Raw genomic sequence first — 10750 nt, 5'->3', positions numbered from 1 at the left:
TATTTGAGCTAGGATAACATATTCCTAACCAAAACAGGGAGAATAACGATGTGATCCCAGGAAGTCCTTGCACTGCTAGACCTCTAATCATCTATTTCATTTGGTTTCATAGTTCATAGCTCTTGAAACTGTAGAGACAGAACTGAAGGCTGGGCCGTGTTTGGGGCAGTGATGTCTCTATGGTCGAACTAAGGCTTGGATCTAGAAGTGAGATCTAGTGGATTGAGTGTAAAGGGGAAGAATGTGGTTGTAACTAAGAACCACCTCTATCCTCCCTGAGTTAGCATTTGTCATCCTCTTACTTCAATTGCTCCTAAGAATTTTTTACAGATGTAAATTCTCCTAATGCCTCTTGTGAGCATCATGACATACATTGATCATTAAATACTAAAGACTACTCTCTGCCTTAGTTAAAATGATTGTTCTTTTTTTTTTTTTTACATGAATTCAAACTTACATCCTCAAATTTTGGAAATTATAGATGCTTACTAGAAAAAAAGTATTTCATCCTTCCAGGTTATGGATCTCTTTCGTTCCTCTTCTGTTAACAATACTTCTTCCCCCGTATTTTCCTGGTCAATGAAACACATTCACTCATTTTCAAAGCAGCAGCTGTTTTGCTAGAAAGCAGGAATTGTAAGGGATGAAGAAGATACTGTTATAATCTACTGATGAGAATGTAGAGGAAATCAAACAACCTGCTTTTGAATCCTGATTCCACTTTTTATAACCTTGGTCAAGTTACCAAATTCCTCTCTGGCTAGTTTTGTTTATAAAATGGAGAGAACAGTGTGTCTACTCATAGTTTACAGTGAGGATTAAATGAGAAAATACATATTGAGCATGTTTTCCTGGCATATAATAAGCACTGTACAGTTACATAAAATGACGATGATAACAGACAACCTAACAACCTTTCCAAAGTTGGGGTGGGGAGGTGGAATGTACTGCACCTATGGAAATAACAGGTTGACTATTTAAAGATAAGATTATTCATTGCAATTCTGGTCATAACAGTAAAACATTAGAAATAACCTTCATGAAGAGACGTTAGTGAAATAAAGTATGGTACAGCTACACAATAGAAAACTTTGGAGACAAAATAGTATAATAGTTTGGAATACAGACTTTGAGAGTAAATTGGAGTGAGCTGAGGCTTCTCCCATCTCTCCCAGAACATCTTGAGTTATTCTTAGACCTTTCTTTCTTGTTTTTCATTCTATCAGTCAGCTATAGATCCATAATAATTTCAAAATCTCAGTGGCATAAAACAGTAAGCACTTATTTCTCACTAGAAATTTGCAGGGCAGATGGAGCAGCTCTACTTCAGTGCTAGGATAGCTCCGCCTCACAACAGAGCTAGTTAGCCAGAATACGTTCTTATCATGACAATCACAGAAGTATAAGAGGATGAGAAACAATATGTGAAGCTTCCTAAGGCCTAGGTTCAGAATGAACACAAGTCTGTTTCCATCCACATCTCATTGGTCACTGAAAATCACATGGATGAGCCAAAGCCAAGGATCAGAGAAATACCCCCAGCCTCTCATGAAGCTGTAGAGATGGGGTAGATTTGAGGAGCGATAAGAAATTGGAGCCAGTAATTTAATCTACAATGTTATTTGTCATCATTTTAAATTGTCTGTCAGTAAGATTACTACCCAAGTCTCTCTTTGTACTCGTTGAATTCATCCTTGTTTCTGTTTAGTTTACTTTCTCTCATAACAGAATATCTAAAAATTTCTTTGTATCTTTGCAACTCTGACTCAGGAACGAGATCACTTTGGTGGCATAAGGGCTTCCCATCTGGACTCTGAAACTCCCTCTGAGGGATATTTCCACCCATATATATGAGTTATTTTTCTTCTCTATTGTACTCACATTAAACATTGAACTTCCCTGGATTCAGCCAAGATAAATATCCCAAATTCATATTGTCTTTTAGGGGATGGCTTTTTTAAAAACCAAAATAGGATATTAATCCTGCATGTTTTTTCCAGAGGTAGAGAGGCTGGTTTGCACAGATGAGTAACTCTTAATCTGGATTCAAATGATCAGGTTTTGAAGGCATTAGCCAGTCTTTGAACCATTTTTTAAAAATGGAGATTTGCCATAGTCTAGCCCCAAGAAACAGAATTGGTGGAGGGAGAATACAATCAGAAGAGAATGTCAAAACTTTACCCCTTCCCTTGGATTCTGTAAATTCCATAAACCCAAAATCCAGAGTGTCAAACGGGAAGATGAGCCTAGAAGTATGAAAATGAGATCATGCTTCAAGAATTAGGGATGCGTTTCCCAGAAAAGGAGTGTGATGAAAAGCAGTTTCCTTCCTCTTTTCTAATCTTGACTCCAGAACCCCAAACAGAAACTCTTCAATGTCTTGTGTGTTACAGATTTCACTGTTCCTGTCAGATTGGAGATGTGGCTCATGATAGCTCTGATCCTTGGGGGTAAGTTGGGTTTAGAAGGGGGTATCTAGAAGGCTCTGGCTGTGGGAACTCAGGACTTTCTGTCTTCCTTTGGTATCCTAGGCTAGAACTCATGAGTATGGAGACAACTGTTTCTGGGCTTCCATGGTTTACTCGTGTCTATTGTATCAAAAAACTGGGGAGGGAAACTCTGAGGTAACAATAAGCCTGGAAGCAGAGTCTCAAAATAAAGCCCCACCAATAACCATCTGTAGGCTGTTCATTATCACCAGTACCCCATTTGGGAAAAGTGGGTAAAGAGAAACTCAAGAGACCTAAATTGGTCCCTCGGAGTCCGCGTTAATCCTGTCTCCTCAGTTCTCCCTTCCTTGTCATCTCCCACTGACGAACTGATGTCTCTGTTCTTTGTCTCTTACAGCTCCAGTTGCTGAGCTAGTGGGTGAGTAACTCAACTTCCTTTTCTGTCACAGAATGGGTCCCCGTATTCTAAAGAAGAGAGTAGAGGGAGAGGACAGAAAGGAGAAAGATTGGTAAATGATGTAAAAGTCCCTATATTCAGAGTATGATTGTGACCAAATCCTGGTTTTTAAGGTTTCTCTGTAAAATTTTCCAAATGCACCCTGATCTCTTGATTAAATGTCTAAAAAATTTTTATATAATAACAAGAAAGGACCAAACTTGCAAAAGCATAGATGTAGCTCTGCTTGCTTTCCAATAACCCCCATACCATTCCCCTTTAGACAAAAACTATTTATTCTTCTCAGAGAGAACCAAACAGGTACTGAAGGTTTCAAAGTATAGAGTTTGAACCTAGATTTCCAACATAGATGCTAATTAAAGTCTGAGGTTAGCCTTCAGAGACAGAACAGTACAGAAGATAGGAGAATCAGCTCCAGTCAGTTTGCCTTAGTTTAAAACTATGCTTCATGCTTACCAACGAGACCTAAATTCGTCAATTATTTCTCAGGAACCCCAAATCTCCAATAGCGAGATGCAGCTTTAATAACATGAATAGAACTCTCTGCTGCAGAATCTGGATACTCTTAATGGTTAGCTTTTATAGTTTTCTACTTGCCTATTTTTCAATCTGAGTATTGATACTGGATGTTTTTGGTTTTTTTTTTTTTCATTGTGCTAGCCACATCTTGCCAGTTGCTCAGATTTCCCTTTTATTCCACTTGATCTTCTTCTTTTTTTTTAATCCCCAAGCAGACCCCACGAAGGCAGTGATCACCTTGAAGCCTCCATGGGTCAGTGTATTCCAAGAAGAAAATGTAACCTTATTGTGTGAGGGGCCCCACCTGCCTGGGGACACCGCTACACAGTGGTTTCTCAACGGCACAGCCATCAAGACTCTGGCCCCCAGATACAGTATTAATGGTACTACATTCGATGACAGTGGTGAATACAAGTGCCAGACAGGCCTCTCAATGCCAAGTGACCCAGTACAGCTAGAAGTCCACAGTGGTAAGTATGGCATGGTACAGGAGGGCTAGAAATCGCAAGATCTTCATTGGTGTTTTCTCCTTCCTGGATGGCGTGTATGTGTGTGTACCAATTTATCTGAGTATGCATCTCAGCTCTATGTGTCTACCAGGTAAAAGTCAAGATACTCAAAACATAACATTAGGGTTCTTAAATTGTGCCCCAACAATACCTCAACTAGGGCAGCTCTTAGGGTCTAAGTTTTAATCTAGATACCCTACTAAGACTTTATTTTTCAAAATTATCTTATTCTGTTGAAAAAAGTTATGCCTGCACACATAGTAAATAGTACTCAGGGAAATGAACAATCACATTTCCTTCCCACCCAAACCCCAAGTCCTGCAGTCATCTTCCACAAAAACGAAACTGTTAATATATATAAACTCCCAAGTCTTGCAGTTACCTTCTACAAAAATGAAACTGTTAGTATATATACATTTGTTTTTAAAAGTGATTGATTAGAATACTCCATATACTATCTTCCACCTTACTTTTTTCACTTAAAATACTTTGGCTGTCTGTTTATATCAATAGAAATCTACTTCCAACTTTTATAATTAACTTAACCATTATATTAGTGAACTTCTACTGTGTTTCCATTCTTTTGCTTTTACAATCAGTGCCTGCAGTAAACATCTTTATACACATAGTCTGGGGCACACTTTATAGTATGTTGGTAATATAATATTCTGGACATGAAATTACTGTGAGACTTTGAGAATTAAAAACTTTGGTGAATAGAAGCAGAGAAAACAATCTCCATCCACTTAAATCTGTAAGAGGTTCCTACTTATCAAGAAATGGAGACTGTAGTATTTTTTAGGGCAAAATGTTTCATTATTCAGGACTAATTATTCAATTGGGTGATTTAGTTATTCAAAAGCAATGTTAAAACTTCTTTGTAATTATTAATCAAAAGTTAACTCATACTGGAGGCAGAATTAGATTTATGTAGACAAGGGTGCTTTTGGAGGAAATGTGCTTTAGCCAAGGAAATATTGAGAATGTCAGAGCAAATGCTAGGTGTTCCTTATGTGTCTCTTAAGACTCCAAGACTCAGTTCCTATGCGAGAGAGATAAGGGTAGCTGACAGAACTGTTTTAACATGAGATTTTGTATAATTCAAGCAGAAGCAGCAACATTTTGTAGTTCAAATAACAAAAGATGAGCTAGGGCTGGGAAGGGGCCATTTTCTTTGCTTCTGCACAGACTCTTGAACTTCAAGCACTGATGACTTATTGAGAAAAATGTCTTTTACATTATTTGTTACAGTATACTATATATCTTTTACATTATATTTTGGGCTTCCCTGATAGTTCAGTTGGTAAAGAATCTGCCCGTAATGCAGGAGACCTGGGTTCCATCCCTGGGTTGGGAAGATCCCCTGTAGAAGGGAAAGGCTACCCACTCCAGTACTCTGGCCTGGAGAATTCCATGGACTGTAGAGTCCATGGGGTCACAAAGAGTCAGACACAACTGAGTGACTTGACATATATTATATACATTATATTTTAATGTAAAACTTTTATTGAAATATATCATGTGTGCTTGCAAGCTAAGTCGCTTCAGTCATGTCCAACTCTTTGTGACCCTATTGATCATAGCCAGAACATTTCTAGAATCACTTGTCACTACCCTCAACACTGACTTCTAATACTGTGTATGTGCTCAGTTGCTCAGTCCAACATTTTCATACATGTCTTTTACTGTTGTTTTAGTTGCTAAGTTGTGTCTGATTCATGTGATTCTTTGTATATTCTGGATATATTAGGTAGCATTTTGGTAAAAATTTGTGTTAAATCTGGTATCAGTTCCTTGATGTGTGTTGAAAATTGCTTTGTGGCCTACTGTGTGCTCATTCTTTAATCACTGTTGCATGTGTCTTTGCACAGGATGTAAATTTTCTTTTTTTAAGGTACATCATTCTATAAATCCTGAAATCAAGTCTATTAATTGTATCATTCAAATATTTGTATCTTTATTAGTAGTTTTGACAGTTTCTGATGGAAGCATGTTAAAATTTCCCACTGTGTGTGTGGATGCAGAAAGCAAAGGTGTCTGTGTTTGGGCAGTGCAGCCTTTGAGCACTTTTGGCTGGGAATGAAAATACGGGAAGAAAGAATGTTCATTCTATTTAGAAACTCTATGGCAGCATCCTGGACTGTAAAAACCATACACCATATAGCATGGAATACCTGCCTTCCATTCTTAGATATGTTCTGGAGGGAGGAAATGCACTATTATCTCTTTTCCTCTTTCATCCTTTAAGAACCTCATCCTCATTCAGCCAAGCCAACTGCCCCAAAGGAGATAAAATAAAGTAGGCCTTTTGGGGTATGTATGGAAATGAACATCAAAAGGGAGGGCCCATTTGACTTGGAGTTTATTTTGACCAGCTATGTCACTGATTTGCACATATGTGAGTATTCCTATCAATTTAGAAGCATATATATATATATATATACATACACATACATACACACACTTACATATACTTGTTATTCTGTGTGTTTGTCTTAGTATGTGTGATACCATTAACAAATTAGTCAGGAGTTAGAATGTATTAGTTTTTTATTGCTGTGTAACAAATTGCCATAACTTTAGCAGCCTAAAACAACATACATTTATTATCTTTCCATGGGTCAGGAGTCTTGGCACAGCTTGGTTGGTGCTCTGCTGAGGCTGCAGTCAGGGTGCTGACTGGGCTATGTTCCTCCCAGCAGCTCTTCCGAACTCCCATGATCATTGGCAGGATTCAGTTTCTTGCGGTTGTAGAATGAGGTTCCCGCCATTTTACTGGCTGTCAGCTGGAGGCCAGTCTCATTTCCTGAAGACTCCCTTCTTTGTGGCCCTCACACAGGCCCTCTCACAACATGTCAGCTCACTTCTTCAAGGTTGGCAGGAGTTTCCTAGAGCCCAGTCAGCTAAGACAACCTCATATAATGTAACATCATCATAGGAGTGGCATTTCAAAACCTTTGCCCTATTCTGTTGACTGGAAGTAAGTCATAGGTTCCAGCCACATGCAGGAGCGTGACTCACTGGGGGCATTTTAAAATGCTGCCTACCACACAGAGTAAGCTGATTTGTCCCAACCAACTTCTGAGACCTGGAAAGAAAAAGTAAGAAGGGGCTGCTGGTAAAGATTACTTTTCTTCCTAGCAAAGCTAAAGATATTCGAGGAACAGAAGACAGACCTTAAATTCAACAGAGTTCTAAAGTTGGAAGGTTAGAAAGTGAAAAAAGATAAACCCACAGGGTCCAGCTTTGGCTTTCTTGTACCTCTGCCACCATATACACACATTTTGTGCCCATATTTTCCAGATTGGCTACTACTCCAGGTCTCTAGCAGAGTCTTCATAGAAGGGGACCCTCTGGTCTTGAGGTGTCATGCATGGAAGAATATGGAGGTGTACAAAATGCTTTTCTACAAAGACGGCAAGTCCTTTTGGTTTTCTCATCGGGATTCTGAATTCACCATTCTGAAAACCAACTTGAGTCACAACGGCATCTATCACTGCTCGGGCGAGAGAAGGCGCCGCTACACATCAGCAGGAGTATCTATCACTATAAAAGGTACTATATCTAAATAGTCATAGAGCTACTAGTTATAAGAACCAGAAGAACCATCATAAATCATCACTTCAATTTGCAAGGGAAGAAACTGAACTCCAGAGAGGTAAACTGCCTTATGAAGGCCACACAATGGTCAGTGGCTGGGTTGGGAGCAGAACTGAGGTCTTCTGGGTCCCTCTGTCCATTGCTCTTTCCAGTATACCACAGTGCCCCATCACTAATTCCAGGAGCTAACATCAAGGCCATGCCATAGTGAGAATCCACTTCACCCATTTTATTTTAGTTGCAAGGAATAGAGATGCACTCAAGGTAGGTAGGAAGATTATTAGGAAATAATTCAATGAAACTTCATAAAAATTCCATAGTGAGGAAGACATTAGGATGTGGTTATACTTTCCATCTATCTCCCAGGGACCACGTGGCCTCTCTGGTTCCACTTCCCTCTGAACATCTGCTAATTAAGTAGTTCCCTCTGTCTTAGTTTGCATGTGGCTCTTGATATAACTCTTTCATGGCCTTTATCTTAGTAGTCATAACCACTAGCAACTTCTGTGTGTCTGAAAAATAGTTCATTCCTATGGGAAAAAAATTATTGTCCCAGATTATCTCTTTCTGTCTTTTTGACTGCATCGCACAACTTGAGAGATCTTACTTCCCTGACCGGGATCAAACCCTGCCCCCACTGCAGTGGAAGCACTGAGTCCGAACCACTGGATCTCCAGGGAATTCCCCTCCAGATTATCTTTTGAGTCAGAAACACAAGTAATGAGTCACTGAATGGGCTGGGGGGTGGGGAGTCAGTGTCCACTCCCGGTTAAACATTACCAGAGGGTCCTATAATAAATGACACGGCTTTTCAGTGAAGCATGAACTACGTAGAGGTATTCTCCTCAGAAAAATATGGTCAAGCTGGTAACTGCAAGTATGTCTATGAGGAAATCCTAAGAATACCTCTCTGCTGGAAGTGGGGAAACTCTGTGTCATAGATGTATTCTCTAGGGGCAGGTTTCCCAAAAGGGGTGGGAGTATATCTTCTGTTAAAAAACAAACAAAAGAACCTCGACACTGATGCAGGCCACCCTATCCCTATCAACTTTTTCTTCAGAGCTATTTCCAGCCCCAGTGCTGAGAACATCCTTCTCATCCCCTCACCAAGAGGGGAATCTGGTCAACCTGAGCTGTGAAACAAAGTTGCCCTCAGAGAAGCCTGGTCTGCAGCTTTACTTCTCCTTCTATGTGGGAAACAAGACCCTAATGAGCAGGACCACATCCTCTGAATACCAGACATTCATTGCTAAAACAGAAGACCCTGGGCTATACTGGTGTGAAGCTGCCACAGAAGATGGAAATCTTATCAAGCGCAGCCCTGAGCTGGAGCTTCCAGTGCTTGGTGAGCGGGAATGAGGGGAACTGACTGATACACAAGGAAACATACCCTTCCCTCCTCTGGGACTGAGATCTCAGGACACTTTTTTCACAGCCCACCCAGGAAAAAACCATGAACAGGTCTTTGCACTCTTGATTCAAAACTTCGCTGTTCTCATAAACTTCCTTAAATTTCCTTTCCTTTCTCTTTCTTCTCTTTCCTTCCTCCATTTATTTCCTCCCTTCTTTTCCTTTCTCTGTATTCTCTCCTGCCTTCTCTCTCTCCCTCTTCTCTCTTCCTCCTTTCTTCCCTCCCTCTTTCACCAATAATCTAATAAAAAATATATTTAATTCTTCCTATCTATTTTATAGGTATGGGGATATAAAGACACTGGGGTACAGTTTTCTACTTCAGAGAGCTCACATGGTAGATTGGTGAGACGGGGGTTTTGTGGATTGCACATGAATACCTGCCTGCCCAAGTGTCTACGTATGGTTGAGGTAGAGGGAATATGAGCTCCAGAACAAAGACTCTTTAAGGGAAAATGTTTATCTTCAAATTAAATTCTAATCTTTAAATGGCACAGATAGCAGTTGTTGCTGAAACTAGGAAGTAAGTGCACTGGCAAGGCCCTGGCAACTAGGCTCTTACGAGGAGCATGCCCCCTGTCCAAAACCATAGAGCCCAGCTCGAGCTACCACCAGCTCCTTCCTGCCCCCCAAAGCCCCAGCGTCTCCCTCAGGGACAGACATAGCAAGTCTCAGCCAACCTTCTCTTCCAAACATAACTCAGCCAGATCCCTCTGGTTTCTAAACAGCATTTATCCTCTGTTGTTTTCTGTTACAGGCCTCCAGTCCACAACTCCTGTCTGGTTTCATTTTCTTTTCTATCTGGCAGTGGGGATAATGTTTTTGGTGGACAGTGCTTTATGTATTGTAATACATAAGGAACTACAAAGAAAGAAAATGTGGAATTTAGAAATCTATTTGGACTCTCTGGACTCTGGTCATGGGAAGAAGGTACCTCCTACCTTCAAAAACATAGACAATTAAAAGAAAGCGGAAACGTCAGAAACAAGAACAACTGCAAGAAAGGACACACGAGGAGAAGCCTTGAGAGGGTGGACTGTGGCAGTCATGCCGTGGGTGCCCGCAGGTCCAGAGGCCCCTTCCCCTCTTCTCTGTGTAAGCACAGGGCACAAACACCCAAACGCTGACACACATGAGAACTGCGACTCCCATGGCACCTAACTCTTCAATACAGCAAATAAATGAGGTTGACGTCAGTGGAAATAAAGTGGAAAACTTGGTAACAAGGATGATTTGAAGTGAGACTTATTCTAAAGAAAAAGTTTTTTTTTAAGTTGGAAGTCAAGTCTAACCTGATTATCCTATTAAAATAATAAATTATTGTTATCAAATTATTATTTATGAGCAAGAATTTGTTTACAGAGACAGGGTGGAAAAGTAAGTATGTATATATGTAAGAGATTAAGATAAAGAAAGAGAGGGGAAGGATATGAGGGAGACAAGAGGAAACAGTATAAACAACGAAAGGAAGAACTATATCCTACAAATGAATCTGGGTGACTGAGAATGAGAGAGTTCATACTTCTTGGTGTCTGGGTGGTCCCTTGATGACTTTTCTGTATTGCATACACCTCAACGAGACACAAGGAAGTAACTCACGATGAAAAATGGGTGTATCACTTTTGCCCTTTCCTTTGAGGTTTTCTCATAACCTTTCTGTGATCAGAGACTTGCGACTTGAAGCAGATGGAAGAGCACCATAGCCCCCCTGCTTCCTTAGTCTGTGGACAATGAGAATGTCCTTCTCCCCTTCATGTTAAGAAGAAAAGTACAGTAATTGTCATCTCAACAGAAATACTTTAACT

The 10750-nt window shown here is 40.1% G+C and overlaps 1 protein-coding gene across 1 annotated transcript; it reads left to right on the top strand.

Moving 5' to 3' along the window:
- Positions 1-2402: 2402 nt before the first annotated feature.
- On the top strand, positions 2403-10134 carry FCGR1A (Fc gamma receptor Ia). Its single transcript, XM_068965576.1, is given in 8 exon segments — positions 2403-2450; positions 2848-2868; positions 3642-3896; positions 7239-7490; positions 8596-8880; positions 9703-9876; positions 9879-9914; positions 9917-10134. Coding segments are annotated over 8 exon segments (1110 nt in total). The 5' UTR covers positions 2403-2419; the 3' UTR covers positions 9973-10134.
- Positions 10135-10750: the final 616 nt, after the last annotated feature.

This window comes from Capricornis sumatraensis, chromosome 2, assembly GCF_032405125.1.
Source record: "Capricornis sumatraensis isolate serow.1 chromosome 2, serow.2, whole genome shotgun sequence".
NCBI classification, from domain to species: Eukaryota; Metazoa; Chordata; class Mammalia; order Artiodactyla; family Bovidae; genus Capricornis; species Capricornis sumatraensis.
The sequence above is the reverse complement of the archived record's forward strand: the minus strand, read 5'-3'. Positions and strand labels throughout refer to the sequence as shown.